Raw genomic sequence first — 21,312 nt, 5'->3', positions numbered from 1 at the left:
AGGGTTTTATTATCAAAATATTACAAAAAATTAAAAATTTTATAGTATTATTATTATTATTATTATTATTATTATTATTATTATTATTATTATTATTATTATTATTATTATTAAGATGTTACTTAGTATTATTGTTAGTAAAAACTAGTATTATTTTTATAGTTAGTTATTAATAATTTTAGTTAGTATTATTTTGTATATAAAATTATTAATATTATTATTGTGTTAGTTATTAGGATTAGTGGTTAAATGGCTTTCATGTACAAAATTGAATATTGAAACATTAATTTTTTTATTTAAGTTATTTATTATCCGTATGCGAGATGTTTTATGAGATTTTGTTTATTTTTTAATAGATTAAATATTGAAGATGGATACTAAGTTTTTGTATGCGTTTATTTCGACGGAGTCATCTTGACAACAAGTGTTGGATGTGTATTTGAATGTCAGCAACAAATAGCAATGAGATTTAATAGAAATGTCTCGTTTGATGAAATGAAGGTAAGGATTAATGCAAAAATTTTAAGACGTTGTGGGAGAAGGATAGTAAAAATTTTCTACAAGTTTCCAGTTTCGACAAATCCAGTCAAATTTGTCGAAATGGAACTTGTAGACGACGAAGACGTTGAGACAATGGTCGATCTCTACTGTGGGAATGGGAGTGACAAGAATACACCGATTCACTTATTTGCTGAGTTAGTCGGTATGGAGCAAAATGCATCTGATGAAGAAGACGGGGCTGAAGAACCGTGGATGGTGGCTCCAATATCATACTTTGATAGTGAATCAACTATGGGTGGGATCGGTATCGACCTGAATATTACACCCGTTGTTGATATGGTTGGTGGTGAAGAAGAATGTGGTTGCGAAGAAGAAGGTGGTGGCGATCATTGGGATGAAGAGGTCGATAGTGACGGTGATCCCGATGTGGACGATGTACCTGATGATATCGACAATGAAGACATTAACGCTTCTTTGATCGGGGAGCAGATGCGGCATATTTTGATACACAATAATCCTGGGCCACACATGTCGCTCATAGACCTCGACGCAGCGTATGTAGCTAAGTTCCCAGAGTACCCTGAAATAGTTCATCGTCACGGGCTGGCCGTAACATCTGATGATGAGGAGTTATTCATAGGCCAGAGATTCAGCTGTAAAGAAGAGTGCGTATATGCCATCAAACGGTACAGCATGAATATATCAGTTGATTATAAAGTCACAGTGTCTACTCCAACAATATATGTTGGGGAGTGTTGGAAGGCTGCGGAAGGCTGTAATTGGCGGGTGCGAGCTGCATTCATTAAAAGTTCTCAGATGTGGGAGATACGAAAATTTGTTGGTCCTCATACATGCACATCAACACATATGACAGAAGATCATGGAAAACTTGATTCAAAAACAATCTGTGCGTGTATCATGCCAATGGTGAAGGACATGCCGACCATTAAAGTTTCGATACTGATTGTCGAAATGCAAGCACGATTCTAGTATCGAGTCTCATATCGGAAGGCATGGATTGCTAAACAGATGGCGATGGAGCAACTGTATGGAGATTACGATTCATCGTATAACGAGCTTCAAGGTTGGATAGCTGCTATGCGGGAGTATGTACCAGGGACTGTGATTGAGTTGCAGGGAAGACCATATTACGGCCGGACGGCGATTCTGATCGATAAAAAGATTTTCCATCAGATGTTCTGGACGTTCGATCCATGTGTGCGGGCATTTCCCCACTGCAAGCCACTTGTACAGGTAGATGGGACCTGGCTGTATGGAAAATATACACAGATCCTACTTATTGCGGTTGCTCAAGACGACAACAGAAACGTGCTCTCGATAGCATTTGCTATCGTAGATAAAGAGAACATGGAGTCTTGGGAATTCTTCCTCACAAACCTGCGGAGGTATGTTATTAGCAACGATAACATTTGCATCATCTCCGATAGAGGGAAGGGTTTAATTGCAGCAATCAGGTGTTCCGGTGTGCCGTGGAGATCCGTTTATTACATCCGTCACATTGCGGCTAACTTCCACAAAGATTACAAGAATGCAGACTGGAAGAGACAAGTCGTTGCAATGGGTAAATGATAACCTTATATTTTTAATATAAGTTGTAATATTTCATGTTATCAAGTTACTAGAACTTATTTTTCTTAATACGTATGCAGCGTATGAGTTAGAGCTACATATGTTCCGGCAAAAAATGATCCGACTTGAGAGTGACATGGAGGGGCAGACAAACACATCTTTCCGACAATGGTTGGGCACAATGGAGCCGTGGCAATGGGCTCAAAGTTTTGACGAGGGCTTTCGTTATGACTAAATGACCACAAACTTAGTCGAGGGGATCAACGCTATTTTGTTAAAAACAAGTCATCTTCCGATTGCATCTGTATTTTCTGCTACTTTCTACAGGCTGGCTACTTTGATGCCAAGAATGGGTCAGCAGCAAGTCAACCAGATTAAGGCGGGACACGTGTTTGTCGAACATGTCAGGGATACAATGGTCGCAAACCGTCGGTTGGTGAAGTAAATGAATGTAGAAATATATTCACGACGACTGGAAACATTTCGAGTTACTGAGAGCATCAGTCGTCGACCTGGTATACCAACTAGGTCCTACGGAGTTGATATCCGAAACCGACGGTGCGAGTGCAGAAGGTTCGAAACACTTCATTATCCCTGTGCGCATGTCGTAGCAGCGTGTGCTAAAGTTAACGTCAATGTTGAACAATATGTCGATATGTGTACACGCTGGAGCGCACATTGAATGTCTGGGAAAATGAGTTCCCCGTCTTGCCTGACCTATCAACGTGGGAGGTGCATCTGACGACTTTCGAGCTTCCCCCAGACAGAGGGCTGCGGAGGAATCCGATAGGTCGTCCGCAGTCAAGCAGAATCCGTAATGAAATAGACATCAGGGAGAAGCTTGACGGAAAGCGTTGTGGAATATGCAGGTTAAATGGTCATAGTCGGAATAAATGCCCTAACCGAAACTTTCATATTAGACAGTCGTCCGGATCGGGTCGTAATTGACCTAATATTGTAAAATTTTTATGTGTAATGATAAAAAAATTATACAAATGATTATGATTACACTGTATCCAAATTCAGTTATAAAATAGTATATGGCGTTTGGAATTATTAATATTATATCGAAAATGGAGGCATATAACCTTAAATTAAGCTTTAATATAATGCAACTTTAAAATAATTAAATTGGTAAAAAGAAATTGAACAATAACCACAATAACTAAAACTAGAATAATTAAATTAGAATAATTAAATTGATACAAAAAGTACAAACGTGTTAATGTACAAACATGTGCCATACACCCTAAAATTGATGGTTCGATGGTGTAGTCCTAGGGTATACCTATTCGAGGTCGACGGTCACGTTCGGTGCCCTGACGACCGACATTATCATTTGGCGCAGTGGTGGTGTAGTAAAATAGGAGGAAATCATTTTGGCGGGTCCTCGTTGGCAAAGAACGAACTTGATGGACCTGAGGGAGTCCTATAATGCTGCGGATATGGGTCGGGCGAGTAGGATCCGAATAGTTCAAAGCCGTATGCATATTCTGGCCTTGGGAAGCTCGGTAAATTGTCAGTGCCTGATAAATTCGGATGATAACCGACAAATCCAGATTGTTTCGGATCTGGCTGGGGCTCCTGCTCGGGCTCTGGTGGTTGCGGAGAATAATATGCCATGGGATCCAGATCATGCTGGGCCACTGTGGCCGATCCCTCATGTCGCTGCATGTGCGGGGGGATTACAACCGACTGGCCTCCGTATAAATATGGCTTCCCGCAACTAAAGTACCATTGCATATACTCTTCTGATGGTTGCGAGTTGGTAGCCATAACCATCTGAGGTCTTCGACGAAATCGATCGTTCCACAGCACCACAAATTTTCGGTGCTTAATTCCCCAATCTATCATCGATTTTCCTCTCTTATTCTTGCCGTGAACTTCTCTCACCTCACACGGCGGATCCGGGATAGGTTGGATGAAGCCAAACTGCCGTAGCACCCGATCCCCGTGATACCACTTGACCATGTTGAAATTTATAATTGGTGCATTAGTGCACCATATGTACGAATGCACGTACGCAGACGAGGGTACCACGACGGTAATTTCTGGCGTTTGGTACGGCGTCCATATAACCTGCATGATTAATAACATGGTTATCATTAGCCATAACGTGTGTGTAAGATATAGAAAGTAAGATGTCATGAATATTAGAATAGCATGAATATTAGAATAGCATCTTACCCCATCCCGGGCATACTGTTCAATCATGAGGCGGTATAGCGGGACATTGTACGACTGCCCGATACCCGGACGACCACTCCACCTACAAAAAACAAATATATCGTTTAGAGTTGGTTGGTAACATTAGTCAATATATTATGACTACAAATAACGAGAAGTTATATTTTATCACATGTTCAACAGTGGATAAGCATACGGTTGGTGTCTAATCGATGCCAAAAATGGCATCCGATACAACGCCCAGGACTGCAGTAGTGAAAGGTATCCGCCAATGTCGCGAACTTTCAGATCTGTCGCCCGACAAAGCTCTCGATACAAGACTGCTAGCATGGCTGAGCCCCAGCTATAGGAGCTAACAGTGGACAAGTCAGCTAACAGGGGCAAGTACATCAAATGCACCTTGTCGTTGCTTGCACCAGGCATGATTTCTCCCCCTATGATATGCATGATGTACGCTCGAGCAGTGATAGCAAAGTGCATCCGGATCGGTAAATGCAGATAATCCCGTTACGGGACTCCCGTCAATTGGGAGCCCAAGCTGCAACGCTACATCCTCTAAGGTCACCGTGCACTCCCCGCACGGAAAATGAAAAGTGTGGGTCTCCGGGCGCCACCGCTCCACTAGCGCAGATAATAAATCAAAGCGCAGAGGCGATTATCTGGGATCGTACTCTGGACCCAAATCCGGCTAGCTCTAAGTACGGCATCAACCGTGCATCCGGAGTATTCTTCAAAACACTCACACGGCCCCTTAAAACTCGGTACGAGTCCTGATAGTGTTAAATTGCAGAAAAATTTTTACGATAATATTATTTCTTTGTACGTCTATCCTTTTTAAATAAATAGAACCCGTGATTAATAAATAATAACTCATACCGCGTTATTAACCGCATCAGATATGTGGCTTTTGCTGCTAATCAATGAAGCCATTGCGATGCCTGCAAGTTGAAAAAAAAGTTAGTAGAAAACTCTTACTTCGGCCATTTGTTCGTATTTTTTTCTCCGCATTTTATTACTTTAAAAAATATCTTCATTTCTAATTTTATAATTTTACATAATGTTTTAAATTTATTAATTTAGTGTGTTTTTAAAATTAATTTAGTGTAAAAAACCATTATCCCTGCCATTTACTCGTATTATTTAGTGTATTTAGTGTAAAATTAATTTATAAATTTAGTGTGTTTTTTTCTTTTTTTATTTTTTTGTTTTTTACTTTTTGATATATTTTGGTAAATAAAAAATTATATATATTTTGGTAAATAAAAAAGTTATAATATTTTGGTAATTTTTATATTATTTTTTATAAAACCCATAATAAAACATTACAAAATAATAAAATATTAAAAAATACCAAAATATTATATATATATTTTTATTTACCAAAATAAAAATACTAAAACAAGTTTTTATTTGGTGTAAGAAAAAATCCTTATCCCGCCATTTGCTCATATTTTTTCCGATTTTATTACTTTCAATAAAAATATTTTTTATTTTATTTTATTACTTTATATTATTTCATTACATTTTTTAAAATATTTGTATTAACTATTTCTCAATTTTTAAAAGTTAGTAATACACTATTATTTTGGTCATTTGTTCGTATTTTTCTCTCCGTATTTTATTATTTTAAAAATATCGTCATTTTAAATTTTATAATTTTATACTTTTTCAGTGTATTATGTTTAAATTTATTAACGATATAATTTTTTTCGCATTTTCTTACTTTCGGTGAATATATAATTTTCGTTTTTCTTTCCGTATTTTATGTTTTCTTAAATATATTTTTTATCATTTTACTTTTAATGTTATTTTCCTAATAAAACTAATTTCAACATCCTAAGTCAATTTCATAAAAAATTCTAATCAACATATAATGTACATACCATGAATTTTTTCATGCTAAATATATCTCAAAATTATATATCCTAAATAAATTAATAAAATTAAGTAAAATGTACTTTACATTATTTTTAACACACAAATATTACAAAATCTTAAATTAATAATAAAATTACCTTATTTTCTTTTTTTTCCTTCCTTCCCTTCTTCTTCTTCTTCTTTTTTTTTTCTCTTCTCATTTCCTCTTCTTTCCTTATTTTTCTTTATTTCCTCCCCTTTCCTTTTCTTTCCTTCTTTTTCTTTCTTTCCTCTCCTTTCCTTTTCCTTCTTTTTCTTTCTTCCTTTCTTTCTTCTTCTTCCCCTCTCCTTCTTCCCCCCACCAACCGACCACTCTTAAATTCAAGGGTGGTGCCGCCAACAGGGATCCCTCCACTGGTGCCGCCAACAGGGATCCCTTGTTTGGTGCCGCCAACCTGCTTCCTTCCACCCAGGGAGTTGTCAAATCAGTTCAGGTTTTTTTTTATTTTTTTATATATTTTGGTAAATAAAAAAATTATATATATTTTGGTAAATAAAAAAAGTTATAACATTTTGGTAATTTTTTATTTTTTATATTATTTTTGTAAAAACCCATTGGAATAGAATTAAATCAGTGTAATTTTATTTTTAGTCCTTCTATTATGATTAAATTTAAGATTTAATCTCATTTTTAATTTGATATAGTTTAGTTTTTCTAAAATTAAAATTTTGATTTTAATTTGTTACTAAGGCTTTGTTCACCTCTTAGCCTTATTAGTTTCAAAATTTTCTAATTTACTTTCAATAAAAGAGTAGGGGTCACATTGAATAAATGTGTAAACATTGAGGGCTAAATTTATTATTATACATTATATATGAACACCAAATTTTAATAGAGGGCTGTTTTGCTCACTTATCTAATGTACAAGAGCTAATTTGCTCATTTTTTAGTAGAAGAGCTTTTATGGTACTTTTACTGGTGTTATATCGATAATTGTGTTAGTAGTTGGTAAAAATTAAATTAAACCAAAATATCATGTATAAAATTACACAAAATAGAAGTCCACATATAATAATGCACGTTGAACCAAAGTTCATTTGTAATTTTGCATTTTATCCCTTCTTTTATAAGAAAAACTGATTGAACTCGTAAAATTTTAATGGGGCATGTAGTAGCTTACATGACAGTTCAGGCATACTTAATAAAACTTCATAAAAATTTTAAAAGAACCATCCACATCAACAATAAAGTAAACATAAATTGTAATACGGTATACACAAGATACCATGTCATCACCGTTTAAGTTTTTAATAGTCCAGTGAGTTTTGTTTTAACAAAAAGTAATATAACTGACGATTGAAGATCGAGGAATAAAGTAATTTTAAAAGAGAAAAAAAGGGGTTAAAAGCCAAAGTGATAAAAGAATAGGAGGTAAGATTGTAATTATGCCAAACAAGTAACTACACCCAAACAAACCGATTTTCATTAACATTTATCATTCATATGACGATTATGAACAATGTACAAAAAGAATGGTCTTGCTCAACAATTCAGGGCAAATAAACTTATAAACCAATGTAATGGTAAAATTTCTTTTTGACCCCCTCAAAAAAAATTATATTAAATTTAAGCCCCCAACCTCTCTCTCTCTACCCTTTGTTGATCCCACATGGAGCTGCAAATCTAGCAGAGAAATCAAGGAAAGCAGCATCAGCTTCTCTATGGATCCCTTCATCGAAATTGAGTTCATAGCTCTGAATATCATACTGCATCTTCATCGTCGACCTCCTTTTTTTGTTGGCTCCATAAACGCTGAACCTTCGTATGAAATTCTTCCACTTGGGCCCTGCCAATACCTCCGATACCTCTCTCAGTTCCTTGGCTTTCCTCTTCAACCAGCTTTCTTTTGCCTCTTCTTGTTGCAGCAAGTACCCCTGCCCTTGGAGCCGGAACCGCCACCGGAAAAGTCCCCGGAAACAACGGCAGCCGAAGGACGAATCCGGGTCTTCGAAATCTTGGGAGTAGTCTTCGTTTCCGTCGTTTCTTAATGGCCAGGTTTCTTTGGCGTGGGTTGGATTTTCTTGTGGTGCGGCGGCCATGAAGAATGAATTTTGAGAGCAAAGAGGAATGCAGGGATTATAAAAAGAAACATCCAAAGCCACAAAAACCGGCATTTGCCGTCCAATTTACAGCTCACTTGCTTTTAAGCCAATGCGGATCCAGCTGCTACTTGACCGTTAAAAGGGGCCAGAGCCTAATCTTTTTTCTAATTTGTCCATATGTCAATTAATTTCTTGCTGTTGGGATGCTCTAACTGCCATTTGCATATTAAATCAACTTTAAATAAATTTGTATTCTTTCTTTGCTTTTTGGAATCAGACTATAGTGATGGATGTATTTTTTGGATCAAAAATCCATTTACATACAAAAATAAATAAATTTATTCAATATGAGATTAAAAGTAATTCAACCGATTTATAATGTTTTTATTGTTTATTTTATCATTATTGAATCCATGACTAGTTTGACTGTTAATATAGTTTTTGAAACGTTTATACCAACCACTCACCTACTATATTTTTCTTTCAAAAATCATGTTAGATTTCAATTAAAATATATGCACTGGAGACCTTGCTAGAAGGAAATCGAATATCCAACTGTTGCTGCAAATCATTGGTTTTGTGTATTATATGGTTTGTTTGTTTGCATCAACTGAATAATTAATTTAATATTAAATTTATCATTTACATGTTCTATTATAGAAATATAATTAGGAGAAAATGTAATAAGGTAGACTTTTTAGGTTAGAGATATTTATGAATAATTTAGAAATTAATATATAGATCTTTTTCTTCTTTTATTCCTTCTTTTTGTTTTGTTTTGTCCGCGCGTCTTTTTCTCCCTCTCACAAATTTTTTTATTTTCTTCATTCATTCGGTGAGTTTTCTCTCTTTTTAATTTGCAGATATATTTTGTGAATATTTTTGCCATCTTTACAAATAGTGATGGATAGATGATGGTGTTTATCGTTGCTGAAACTCCACTATCCACCAGCAATTTCTTTGCCATCAACTTCTTAATCTGTTTCTTTTTTTAGAGTATTTCAGAATAACCTATAATGTCTTTTAAGTTTTATATGTTTTTTTATTTGTTTTATATTGTTTAGTAAGTTTTCGTTTTTTTGAAGTTTTTTTCTGCTCTTGTAACTCTTTTTTGGTGTTGTTTGTGTATAAAGTCTTATTTGTGTATAAAGTAAGTGATTTTAGGGATGATTTTGCATGTTTTTCAAAAAATTTTCTTATTACATTAAGTAATTGCAATCACTCTAGATATATTGTGCTTAAGTTGTTACAAAGTCAATTGTCAATATACCATAATGTTTTATTGATGCTGAAGTATTTATTGTGCTGATAGAGCTCGTCTTTCACTGCCTATGATGAATGTTTTTTTTTTCTTTAAATTGTATAGTCCCATTCATAGAATAAATTAATGAACTTCCTTCTAATATATATATATAATATCTGGAGAATATTCATTTCGTGAATGGAACTAATGAGCTCAGCCATGTGTTGAATGTATTATTGCAAAACATTGTAAGTAGGAAGTAATCAACGGATTAAGACCCCGGTGATGATTTTGGGTTTTTATCCCAAATTAGGTTGACTCAGTAGAGATGGTCCTAATATCCCAATTGTAAAGAACAAAATGATTTTTTGCTTGCTTTCAATTTCATCTAATTTTTATGTTTCCTGCTTCATTTCCGTTTTCAACTTATTTTAATTGAAAATTTATCCAAGTTAATTGAAATTAGGGTGAGTTGAAATCCAAGCTGTTTGTTTTCTCAGAACAAATTAAATTAAATCCTGTAAATTCCAATAATCGGATTTTCTTTTCTGGTCCATTAATTAGGCCCAATACTAGACGCCTCTGGACACTCCCTCAAACATATTTCCACTAGGGTCAAGTCAATCATAACAAAGGAACCAAAACCCACCCAAAATCTCTGCACTGCCATCCTTCCTTGGCTTCCATGGTAAACCTCCCCTCTTCCTTTCTTTCTTACACTAATTCCTTCAGCTCTCTCCATTCTATCTGCCATATGTATAATGTTTGTTCTTTCTTTTTTTGATAGGAGGAGCCACAATTGCTGCAGCAGCAGGAAGAAGAACAATCACAATCTATATCTCTTCAAGATTGCTTGAAGTTACTAAAAGGCGAGCGAGACGAGCAACGCCTCGCTGGCTTGCTTCTCGTCACCAAATTCTGCAAAAGCGACGATCTCGTTTCCCTTAGGGCTATCTACGACGCCGTTGGACCTCACTTCTTGGACCGTCTCTTAAGGACTGGTATTAATTCATACTCTTTTTTTTTTTTAAATATGATTTTGCAATTCTTTTTTTTAATGCTTAAATATAGTTTTTTTTTTTTTGGTTTAAAAAAAGGGTTGGGTAAAGGTGTAGTGAGCAGTGGTAGTGGTGAAAACCGGGATGCGTATTTGCAGCTGTCAGTGACGGTTCTGTCTGCGTTTTGTCGAGTTTCTGAGATTGCTTCTTCGAAAGAAATGGTTTCCAAGGTTCCAATGATTTTTGAAGTAATGTCAATGAAGTAAGCTTTTTATATCCATACTCCTCTTTGTTTCAAATTCATGAATTTAGAAATGTGCAGTGCTTGATATGAATTTTTAGCTTTTTAACTATGTTACTCGGATTCGGGTGTAAGTGGTATGTCTCCAACACAAGTATAGATAGATTTCTCAAAGTTTTTCAATTTATTTGGTGGATCTTTGGAGGCTATATCTTTGTTTCTGTATGTCACACACTAGTATCTGATGCATAGCTTTTTAATGTTTTACAACAAAACTTATGGTCCATTGCTGTGTTGTTAGTCTCTGTAACTAAGGTTTTTTTTTTTTTTTTGAAAGCAGATCAGGCATGCCTGTGCTTGAAGAATGCTATGAATTTTTATACTTGGTGTCAACTGCTTCTGAGGATGGACTTACAGCACTGTATGAATCCGGAGGGATTAAATTACTTGCTCATCAAATGTCCGCTCTGCCAGATGGTAGCTTATCTTACACTATAACAAATTTCTAGAATTTGGCACTTCCAAGGCCTCATATTATACGGTCTTCATTATAATTATAGCTGGTAGCTTTCAGTCTGGAGAGAATTTGTTGTTTTCTATTCTGTGTTTGTGCCTAACTTTTTAGGGACCTAACTTATTTAGTTACATGGTGTTATGGATTTGCAATTTGAGTTCTACTGTCTATGCAGAGAAGTGATAGTATGTGAACTTGCTGCAGGGTCTCATTTGATGGAACTTGCCATGAAGCTTGTCCAATTGATGCTAAAGAAGCTGTCACAAGGCATCGTTGAGAACGATCATCTCTCGGAGCTGTCAGTCATTGTGAGTCTAGATTTTTTCTAGCCATTAAGCTTTTGTTTTCAATGTCTAGTTCACAATGGTTAAATTTTGATCATTTAAACCATTTCTCTTGCAATTTAGGTGACCAAAATAGCAAGACAATTTGCTCTCCTACAAAATGCCTTGAAGTTTGAAGCACTTCACTTACTGTCTGCCATCTTCTCTTCAGAATACTCGGTATGCTTCCCCTCCCCCCACTGTTTTCTTTCTAGGAAGTTATTGCTTTGGATCTCTAATTGTTAGGAATCATCTTAACTTTGATTGATAATATTTTCACTCGATACGTTTAGACACTCCTTCACGATGCTCTCCGTGTTATTCAAAACGAAAACTGGTCAAACCATATGCGTGATGGTGTTGCGACAATTTTACAGAACCGTGTAGGTATGTTGAACTGAATTTGTTCAATCTTCCTTTCCAATCAAAACTAAGTTTTAATTAGTGAAACTTACTGGTGATAATGTTTTTGATATTTTATTGCAGCACCTGCTGAAAAATTTGAGGCCCTTATCCTAGCTGAATCCATGGTATCTATAAAGGGTGAGGGTTGGCTGATTGGTCAAATAAACTTGCCTAGTGTACAGGATCCTATTCCAGCTGACAGGTAAGGAGTGCTTGTTGAATTCTTTTGGCTCTTGTAAAGCTACCATAATTGGGTGGGATGGTTCATTATTTGTAGATTTATTTCTCAGGTGTCTATTGCTTGTCTTAGAGTCATCAAGGGTTGAAGTTGCTGTTTTGCTGAATGAGCTAGCCTACTCGAAATATGAAGCTTCTAAGAGTTCTTCATCAACAGCTGAAACAATAATCTCAAAGCAACAGAAAGTGACTATTGTCTTTTCATTGGTGGAGAAGATAATAAAGTTGATATCAAACATTGGTGAAACTGAAGGTATGTTGCTTTTGCTACCTTGTGAAAATTTTGTTCAGTTTGTTGCACTGGAGTTCCTTATTTTCTAGTATGCATATTGGAAGCTGTTTATTTAAGAATTTTAACAAAGAAACTCAAATTACAGGGCACCATCTTGATGAAAATACTTTCATAAAGGCGATCAATGGGCTTAATGAGACAATTGGTGTGGTTCTAGAGTATCTGCAAGATGCAAAGGTATGGTTAGAAATATGATCATGATATTTCTTTACCTCTTTTATTTACTGTTAAAATTTTGCAGGAACATGGGCAAAAAGTAGGAAATGATCTTCTTGCTTCAGTACGCCTTGTTGGGAGGTATTTTTGATGGCATCTCATTCAAAGTATTTATGTCATTTCCTTTTTATATATCCAGGCACACATATACATTGTCAAGCATTGGATTTGATCTTTTGCACCTACGGTGGAATGTTTTGTTGAGCTGATGTTTGTGTTTGTTTTAGCTATCTTGCAGAAGCACCTGTTGCATGCGAAGATAAAATCACGGAACTTTTGGGATATATGCTTTCAGTTGAAGGTGAACATGAATCAAGGTATGACAACTTAACTTTGTAGTTCTTTAATGATTTGATGCCCATGCCTTTTGTTTGATTTCTGTAGTTCTTGACCAACTTTGCTGAACATTTTCGCTAATTAACTTTGATACAGCCCATTTTACTCTGTATGCTTTCTGCTTCCAATGTTGTGTCAAAAGACTATGAAAATTGAAGGATGCAAACTTTTGGCTTCTTCTGGAGGTTATAAAGCTGTAAGTATATCTTAATTAAAAGTCCCATTCTTGTTAATATCTAATTCCAATTCAACTGCCTATAAGGCCTTGGCTCAATGGCAAGGTTGAAGCCCCAAGTTTGAGCCTAACCTTATAGAAATGTGAGGGATCTCTCCCAAATTTATTCTGGTTGGTTGGTTAGTTTAAATTGAGTTGGTTGTTAGTTTTTCAGTTCAGTGCTTGTAATGATTAATTCTGTTGAAACTATTGTAACTTAAAAAGAAACCAATTAAAGGTGTATTAGTGAATATGTCAAGCCTATCTTTCTGATATACATGCGCATCTGTATATACATTTAACATATGCGGACCTCTTTGGCTATTTCTACTCTTTTCAAGAACCATTAACTAGGTGCTCTCTTGGAAGCGACATTTCAAATTGTGATTTCTACATGTACAATAATCCCCTTACTTTAGTTAACATTAAGCTGTTACCAATCCATTAAAAACATGCTTTAGATGTCTGTGTTACCAAATGCAATTCATAGCACCATGTACTAGTCAATATATTACGAGCACGTTACAATTTGTGGAGGATTCTAACATTGTCATTTCATAGTGTGAACTGAAAATATTGGTACGGTTGCAGGTGGTGGACTGCCTCATGAAGTTGATTGAGCAAAACAGAAATGGGGTCGAGAATAATGGTTGCATTTTCTTGGCGTGTGATACAATTATGAATCTTTTAAAGGTGGTGGTTATCATATTTGGTCATAATATACTACATTTATGAAATATACTGACTCCCATTCTTTTATCAACAGATGGAGCAAATTACCTTTTCAGAAGATGAATCAACATTTATTAGTCTCTTGAAAGCATTGGCACTTTGGACAGGTACTATTTTAGTCATCAGATAGAGCCGCCTCATTTGAATTGTCTTCGACATCTTACTTAAATAAAATACTACAGGAAGTGATAACTGATAAATAAATTAGACTACATTGTCTACTGCTTGTGTAGTAACGTTCATGCAATTGTGTTATCTTATCTTTATATTTCAGTGTAGAATTTTCATGGAATAGCATTTGCTGTTACTCCATGTAACTTATGCTCTAAATTTCCCTCTGCGTCCGAAGTCCAGATGCTGATTTGAAGCGATTCCTGAATTTGTTTGCAGAGAAAACTAATGACCCATCTGTTGTTATGATGGCTTCAAGCATTTGCACTTTGATATTTGACATGACATCCGAAAATGCTCTCTTGAATCATCCTAGTTTAAGTAGCAGCTGTCTCGATAGCTTGTCACGGCTCATTGCAAGAAGTTTGGCTTCATGGGGACAGGTAAAAGCTGACGCTATGTTCGTCTATGCGAGTTTATTTGCTGATTTGTTTCACAAGCCTTGGAACTTATATTTAGATGTCTCATTATTGTAGGATATGTCTGATGCTGCTAAAGCAGATATGGATCTTCTAGAGATTGTTACTGCAGGTTTGCCTTAGTTTAGGGCTTCCAAAATTAAGGAGATTTTAAAAAAAAAAAATTATAAACATTGAAATTATTTTAATATCGTCTTCGAATTGGCTTTACGTGTGCTATGTTTTGATTGTGATGCAGGATATTCTCGATGGGCTGATCGGTTCCCTCAAATACAAAAAGCAGTTGAGAGATAATCAATGTAACTACTTAGTTTCCTTGAAGGTAATATATTATACTGGTAATTTTCTTTTTAATGAAGAACCCTCTGATCGTTAAACCTGTCAATTGTGTCTTGAACCCGAATAAGCCTACCCAAATAACACATTTGAATCAACTTGATTTGATCATAAAAAACCAACCTAAACTCGAAAATGACCCAGACCATAAATGACTAGAACCCGGAATGACCCAAATCTAAAATGTGCCGAACAAGTAACCTGTAACCTGAAGTGATCTGAAACCGAGATGATCCTACTTTTAAACTTGAACGACCAGGACCCAAAATGACCCTCGAAACTGTGATTCTGGAATTTAGTTGTGTAACTTGTAGTTCTCACTGATAATTCTCAGGTATGGTTGAATTGTGTGTCCATGCACCTCTGGTGACATGACCGGCGAGGATGGATTGAATAACACAGCAAAGGAAACCTATAACTTTATCTTCTTACCTCAAGACAGCTTATCGACGTGTTTGAAAAAAACACAACAAGGCCAACGGAACATGGAGTGTAATCATGGGGAGTGCGTTTGAAATCACACATGATTTGACTCTAATTTCCTGTTTTACATATACTGGAAATTAAGGTAGAATTGTAACATATTTAACAAATGCGTGCACGGATGGTTGGGTCAGATGACAGTTTGATTTTTGTAATTTTCAAGTTTTAGAAACCACATTTCACCCCCTAACCTTGAATCATTCAGTAATGCTAGGTATGGTTGGTCGAAAGGCATCTCCATCATCATGTCTCGTCAAGGTTTACTCTGTTAGGGAAGTTACCTCACCTATGACTAATTATACATTCATAATCATCACTATAAATGACTTGGCCAATAGAATTATTGAATGATAAGAGGACATCTTTTTGTCCCTTAGGGTGAACTGTGACCCCCGTCTCATGCAATTTAATTCGTTTTTTAAACCCGTTTAACTTCGAGGTTAATGGCTGAATTATCAATTCTAGGTTGGACCGGCCACTTCAATCTGGTTGTGATCACCAATGAAAATCATTGAATAATTAGATTTTGTAACTGTTTTTTTTGGTAACACATCTGTAATAATTATTTTCTTTTATAATGGGGTTTTTTATAAACAAAATAATATAAAAAATTAACTACAAAATGATATAACATACAAATTAATTAAAAATAAAAGGTTGATTTCTACACAAAAATAGGGTGCCAAGTTCTCAGGTGATATCTCCTAAAATTTTTTTCCCCATAATTAGAAAAAGATAATATTTTAAGTGGAGTCGTTTGGCACATCGATAGTATTAGTATGAATTTTTAAAGAATATATATATTTTTGGGAATTATACACAACCATAAATATACAATGAAAAAAAAATTTCTTTTATGGTGTCAAGTCACTGACACATTGGTGGCACCTAGGGGTGTTCAAACGGTTAACCGTTTGGTTGATCAAACCGAACTAGTATGATACGATGTAGTCTAACGAAACAGACTATCTTCGTATGTTACGGATCTAGGAATGTTGTAAGCACGTTCCTGCAACAAGAAAACAGCAAGGAATTAAAGAAATAATCATGGTAAAATATGGGTAAAACAAAAGAACAAAAATGGAAGGAAAATGAAGTTGTTGGCGTTTAAAACAAAAAGAAATTCAATCAGTGAAGTCGAACGCTTCATGAAACGGCCAAGGCAGCAACTTGAGTGTTCAACAATGGCAAAAGTAATCGTTGGAATAGAATAATGTTAAACTCGAAAGAACTTGCACAATTACTGAGCAAACCCGAATCGAATCTGTTCAACGTCAAAAGGACTTGGACCCTCTAGATAGCGATCTAGGAACCCAAGTATCAAGAAAATTTGACACAACAAACTAAGTCTGAAATGCCAAGGAAAGTTCAATGAAGAACCAAATTGAGAGAAATTCTCAAACGTAATTGTTTTCATAAATCATCTAACTGAATACATCATTTTAATATGTATTTATAAGTACAAAAGAGGGTGTTGAATGGAAATTGTGGTCGTAATCAAAAGGGTTTAAAATAAGAAGTTATAACTCCTTTTGGCGTCATTTTAATAGCGACCATACATTTAAATTTCAAACGACAACCTCCTTGTTCTTATCCTTGTATATTCGGCTACACATGCACACACACACTCTTGTGCACAAGCGGTTATGTGCTCCTCACATGTTTGGACGCCACATGGGCTGCCACAAATGCATAGGACACTTGCCCTTACATAGGACACGTTTCAGCTGCTTCTGGACTCGTCAGTTGGAGTTGAGCTGGTGGAGCTGAGTTTGAGCTAGCTAGAAATGTCTTGAAATGAAATGAGTGAAACAATCTTTCGAACTATTTCGATTTGAGATGAGTGCATGCACATATTTGAGCTTCAACCGAGCTAGAGATGAGGTCTTAAGTTGCTGTCTATTATTGTTTGAGCTTCAACCGAGCTAGAAATGAGATCTTAAGCTGCTGTCCATTACGTTTCCTTATGGTAAACAAAACAAACATGCATTAAAGTAATGCAAACTTATTGAAAACTTATTAACAAGCTGTAAACATAATGCAAACACACTTATATACTCAATGGAACTAATGCAATCTTATTCATTAAAACACAAACAACATCAATTCAATACCAAAACATACTTAAATACACACATAATACATAGTAGAACCTAAATACGTCACATATCAGCATGCAACATGTTATAAAGCCTATGTTCTAAGGTATGAACATGATCGAATAAATCTGGAATCGTAGCACAAGTAAGGAACAAGGCTTCCCTGAATTTCTTTGCCTTAGATCGAGTAATAGGTCATAATGGTAAGACTTCCGGATCAGTTTGCTTTGTTGGTGTGAGCGTGCGCACATCATCCCCTCCTTCTGGAAAAGGATTTGTCCTCAAATCTGTAGAATCATCATAAGGGGTTAAATCAGATATATTAAATGTGGCACTCACATTGTATTCTCCCGGCAAGTCTAACTTGTAGGAGTTGTCATTCACTTTCTCCAACACCTGAAAAGGACCATCACCACGCGGTAACAGCTTGGACCGCCTTTGGGCTGAAAATCGTTCCTTTCGGAAATGAACCCAAACCCAATCTCCCACATCGAAGATGACTCGCTTTCTGCCCTTGTTTGCTTGCTTTGTATACTGTTGAGTCCTTTGTTCGAGGTTCTCCTTAACCTGTTGATGCAATTTCTTCACATATTCTGCTTTTGCTTTACCGTCCCTGTTCATCACCTGTTCCTGCGGCAAAGGCAACATATCTAGAGGCGTAATAGGATTAAAGCCATAAACAACCTTAAAAGGTGACATCTTAGTAGCAGAATGTACAGCATGGTTATAAGCGAATTCAACGTGTGGCAAACAATCTTCCCAAGTTTTGATGTTCTTTTTAATGATGGATCGAAGTAAAGTAGATAAAAATCTGTTAACAACCTCAGTTTGCCCATCAGTCTGGGGATGACAAGTAGTAGAAAACATAAGTTTCGTACCTAGTTTGCTCCAAAGAGTCCTCTAGAAATGACTCAAAAACTTCACATCCCTGTCAGAAATAATCGACCTAGGAATACCATGTAATCGTACAACATCTTTAAAGAACAAGTTAGCCACATTAACAGCATCATCAGTCTTATGGCATGAAATGAAATGTGCCATCTTCGAGAATCTATCAACCACAACAAATATACTATCCCGACCTGTTCTAGTTCGAGGTAATCCCAAAATAAAGTCCATTGAAATATCAGTCAAAGGGGATTCAGGAATAGGTAAAGGTAAGTACATACCATGTGGTGAAACCTTCGATTTTGCTTTCTTACATGTCACACAACGTTCACAGTAGCGTTCAACGTCTCGGTGCATCTTAGGCCAGAAAAGATGCTCTTTTAAGGTGTATAACGTTTTAGTGACCCCAAAATGACCCATCAATCCACCTTCATGTGCTTTACGGATCAGTATATCACGCATTGAACCCTGTGGAATGCATATCCTGTTTTCTTTGAAAAGTTATCCATCATGCCTGTAGAATTTTCCATCTGCACCTTTCTCACAAGCATTATACTTATCGCAAAAATCATGATCATCAGAGTATAACTCTCGATTATATGCAAATCCAATCAAATGTGAATCAAGATAACTCAATAGTACATATCTGCGTGATAATGCATCAGCAACGACATTATCTTTCCCTTTTTTGTATCGAATGACATAAGGAAAAGATTCTAAGAATTCAACCCATTTAGCATGTCGTTTGTTCAATTTATCTTGACTGTGATATATCGTAAAGCCTCATGGTCGATGTGGATCACAAACTCCTTAGGCAACAAGTAATCTTGCCATGTCTCCAATGCCGAATCGGTGCATACATCTCTTTATCATAAACCGGATAATTCAATGTTGCTCCACTCGGTTTCTCGCTAAAATATTCAACGGGCCTCTTTTCCTGTATTAGAACTGTGCCTATACCAACTTCAGAAGCATCACATTCAATTTCAAAAGTTTTATCAAAGTCGTAAGGCTAACACGGTGCTTTTGTCAAACAATCCTTAATTTTAGAAAGACATCTTCTTGTTCTTTTCCCACAAGAAGTGGAATTCTTCTTAATAATTCGGTTAAGGTGCGGTAATAAAAGCTGAAGTTAGGAACAAACCGTCGATAAAAACTAGCTAAACCATGAAATGATCTAACCTGAGTAATCGATGTCGGTCGTGGCCATTCCTGAATTGCCTTTATTTTCTCATGATCAACTTCAACACCCTGTGCACTCACAATGTAACCAAGAAATGTAAGTCTGTCAGTACAAAACACACATTTCTCTACGTTAGCATACAATCTTTCTTCTCTCAAAGTCTGCAATACAGCTCTCAGATGTTCTACGTGATCCTGCAAAGTCTTGCTATAAACTAAAATGTCATCAAAGTACACAACACAAAACTTTCCAATAAAAGATCGCAGAACATGATTCATTAGTCGCATAAAAGTACTAGGTGCATTACTTAAACCAAAAGGCATCACTAACCATTCATACAAACCTAGCTTTGTTTTGAAGGTTGTCTTCCATTAAATCGCCTTCTCGCATGCGAATCGATGATATCCACTCTTTAAGTCAATTTTGGAGAAGATGACGGCTCCGCAAAGCTCGTCCAACATGTCATCAAGTCTAGGGATAGGATGACGATACTTAATTGTAATTTGATTCACAGCTCTACAATCTACGCACATCCTCCAAGACCCATCTTTCTTCGGTACTAACAACACCGGAACAGCACATGGACTTAGACTTTCTCGAATATAACCCTTGTCCATCAATTCTGTAACTTGCCTTTGAAGCTCTTTCGTCTCTTCAGGGTTAGTACGATAAGCTGGTCGATTTGGAATGGTAGCACCTGGAATGAAATCAATCTGGTGCTCAATGCCACGAAGAGGTGGTAATCCCTTCGGTGTTTATTTCGGAAACACATCCTCAAACTCTTGCAAAAGGGACACAATCGATGCAGGCAAATCAGTAGGGAACTCAGCCAATAAGCAATGATATTTAAACATTAAAATAAACAAGGATTGGTGAGAGGAAAGACATTTCCTGATTTCTCGACTGCTTGCATATACGCTCATCTTTTTCTTCTCCTTTGCAACTTCCTTACTCTTTTTCAAGCTTGTTTGATCTTCAATTACTTGACTCGGTGTCAAAGGAGCCAAAGTAATCTTCTTACTTGCATGCATAAAAGAGTATCGATTTGTAAAACCATCATGCATTGCCCTCTTGTCATACTGCCAAGGGCGCCCCAAAAGAAGGTGAGTAGCATCCATCGACACAACATCACAAAGGACCTCGTCCTTGTAGTTTCCAATTGAAAACGGTACAACCACTTGTTTCGTCACTTTAAGTTCTCCACCGTCATTCAACCACTGCAACTTGTACGGATTCGGATGCTTTGTCGTCTTAAGACCTAATCTGTCAACCATCACTGAACTAGCAACATTAGTACAACTACCGCTATCAATAATCACAACACATACCTTATCTTGAATCTTGCATCGTGTGTGAAAGATAGTCTCACGTTGTTGCTCGTCTTGCACCTGTTGCACATTCAAACTACGTTTGACAACCATGATCTCCATAACTTGACCAGATTCAAGAACTTCTAGGTCATTCTCTTCATCTTCTTTAGTCGGGAGTTCATGTACATCTTCCTCGAATCGACTCGATCTCTCCATCTTCTCGCATCAACATAACCCTCCGATTAGGACAACGGCTAGCAACATGTCCTCTACCAAGGCACTTAAAGCATGAATATCTCTTGATCGTTCGGTGCCACCATTGGTTGTTTGCCACGTCCATTATCGCAATGGGAGGCTTTGGTTTCTTTGGATTCGCTCGCTCTCGAATCCGTAATGGCGGTTGTGGTGCATGTTTCCGGCATTGTTAGGGGTGT

General features: G+C 36.4%; 4 protein-coding genes across 5 annotated transcripts; 1 reads left to right on the top strand and 3 right to left on the bottom strand.

Annotated features, from left to right (window-relative positions):
- Nucleotides 1-3,465: 3,465 nt before the first annotated feature.
- Nucleotides 3,466-4,758, bottom strand: LOC128041693 (serine/threonine-protein phosphatase 7 long form homolog). The gene is made up of 3 exons (XM_052631994.1): nt 4,475-4,758; nt 4,279-4,360; nt 3,466-4,170 (listed from the first exon to the last, which is right to left on the bottom strand). Exons 1-3 carry the CDS (start codon nt 4,756-4,758, stop codon nt 3,466-3,468), a joined length of 1,071 nt encoding a protein of 356 aa, XP_052487954.1.
- Nucleotides 4,759-7,597: 2,839 nt separating this feature from the next.
- LOC105774673 (uncharacterized) lies at nt 7,598-8,335 on the bottom strand. The gene has a single exon (XM_012597234.2). The coding sequence runs from the start codon at nt 8,308-8,310 to the stop codon at nt 7,786-7,788; it is 525 nt and encodes a 174-aa protein (XP_012452688.1). The 5' UTR covers nt 8,311-8,335; the 3' UTR covers nt 7,598-7,785.
- A 1,711-nt stretch (nt 8,336-10,046) lies between these two features.
- On the top strand, nt 10,047-15,628 carry LOC105774038 (uncharacterized). Of its 2 annotated transcripts, none has more exons than XM_012596352.2 (19): nt 10,047-10,169; nt 10,269-10,482; nt 10,579-10,741; nt 11,061-11,197; nt 11,439-11,542; nt 11,642-11,737; nt 11,851-11,944; nt 12,044-12,164; nt 12,253-12,452; nt 12,577-12,668; nt 12,733-12,788; nt 12,935-13,024; nt 13,140-13,239; nt 13,849-13,950; nt 14,024-14,096; nt 14,380-14,543; nt 14,637-14,691; nt 14,818-14,901; nt 15,250-15,628. In XM_012596352.2, exons 1-18 carry the CDS (start codon nt 10,167-10,169, stop codon nt 14,871-14,873), a joined length of 1,920 nt encoding a protein of 639 aa, XP_012451806.1. In that variant the 5' UTR covers nt 10,047-10,166; the 3' UTR covers nt 14,874-14,901; nt 15,250-15,628. The 2 variants fall into 2 exon arrangements, with proteins under 2 accessions (XP_012451806.1, XP_012451804.1); XM_012596350.2 differs by having other exon boundaries at nt 11,058-11,197.
- Nucleotides 15,629-17,692: 2,064 nt separating this feature from the next.
- LOC128041692 (uncharacterized) lies at nt 17,693-21,094 on the bottom strand. The gene is made up of 5 exons (XM_052631993.1): nt 20,486-21,094; nt 20,081-20,314; nt 19,568-19,762; nt 18,667-18,853; nt 17,693-18,375 (listed from the first exon to the last, which is right to left on the bottom strand). The coding sequence occupies exons 1-5, from the start codon at nt 21,092-21,094 to the stop codon at nt 17,693-17,695; spliced, it is 1,908 nt and encodes a 635-aa protein (XP_052487953.1).
- Nucleotides 21,095-21,312: the final 218 nt, after the last annotated feature.

This window comes from Gossypium raimondii, chromosome 6 (assembly GCF_025698545.1).
Source record: "Gossypium raimondii isolate GPD5lz chromosome 6, ASM2569854v1, whole genome shotgun sequence".
Classification (NCBI taxonomy): Eukaryota; Viridiplantae; Streptophyta; class Magnoliopsida; order Malvales; family Malvaceae; genus Gossypium; species Gossypium raimondii.
The sequence above is the reverse complement of the archived record's forward strand: the minus strand, read 5'-3'. Positions and strand labels throughout refer to the sequence as shown.

What these genes read in the sequence shown, in the direction of transcription:
- LOC128041693 (XM_052631994.1), bottom strand. Translation starts at nt 4,758, where the DNA reads ATGCACTTTGCTATCACTGCTCGAGCGTACATCATGCATATCATAGGG. An exon ending in GCATCGATTAGACACCAACC is followed by an intron (nt 4,361 to 4,474) that starts GTATGCTTATCC and finishes TGTTTTTTGTAG; the next exon opens with GTGGAGTGGTCGTCCGGGTA. An exon ending in AACAGTATGCCCGGGATGGG is followed by an intron (nt 4,171 to 4,278) that starts GTAAGATGCTAT and finishes TTAATCATGCAG; the next exon opens with GTTATATGGACGCCGTACCA.
- LOC128041692 (XM_052631993.1), bottom strand. Translation starts at nt 21,094, where the DNA reads ATGGAGAGATCGAGTCGATTCGAGGAAGATGTACATGAACTCCCGACT. An exon ending in TGTGCGTAGATTGTAGAGCT is followed by an intron (nt 19,763 to 20,080) that starts GTGAATCAAATT and finishes AAGACTTTGCAG; the next exon opens with GATCACGTAGAACATCTGAG. An exon ending in ATCGAAGGTTTCACCACATG is followed by an intron (nt 18,376 to 18,666) that starts GTATGTACTTAC and finishes GGAGCAAACTAG; the next exon opens with GTACGAAACTTATGTTTTCT.
- LOC105774038 (XM_012596350.2), top strand. An exon ending in AGTATCTGCAAGATGCAAAG is followed by an intron (nt 12,669 to 12,732) that starts GTATGGTTAGAA and finishes AAAATTTTGCAG; the next exon opens with GAACATGGGCAAAAAGTAGG. An exon ending in TCTAGAGATTGTTACTGCAG is followed by an intron (nt 14,692 to 14,817) that starts GTTTGCCTTAGT and finishes ATTGTGATGCAG; the next exon opens with GATATTCTCGATGGGCTGAT.
- LOC105774673 (XM_012597234.2), bottom strand. Translation starts at nt 8,310, where the DNA reads ATGCCGGTTTTTGTGGCTTTGGATGTTTCTTTTTATAATCCCTGCATT.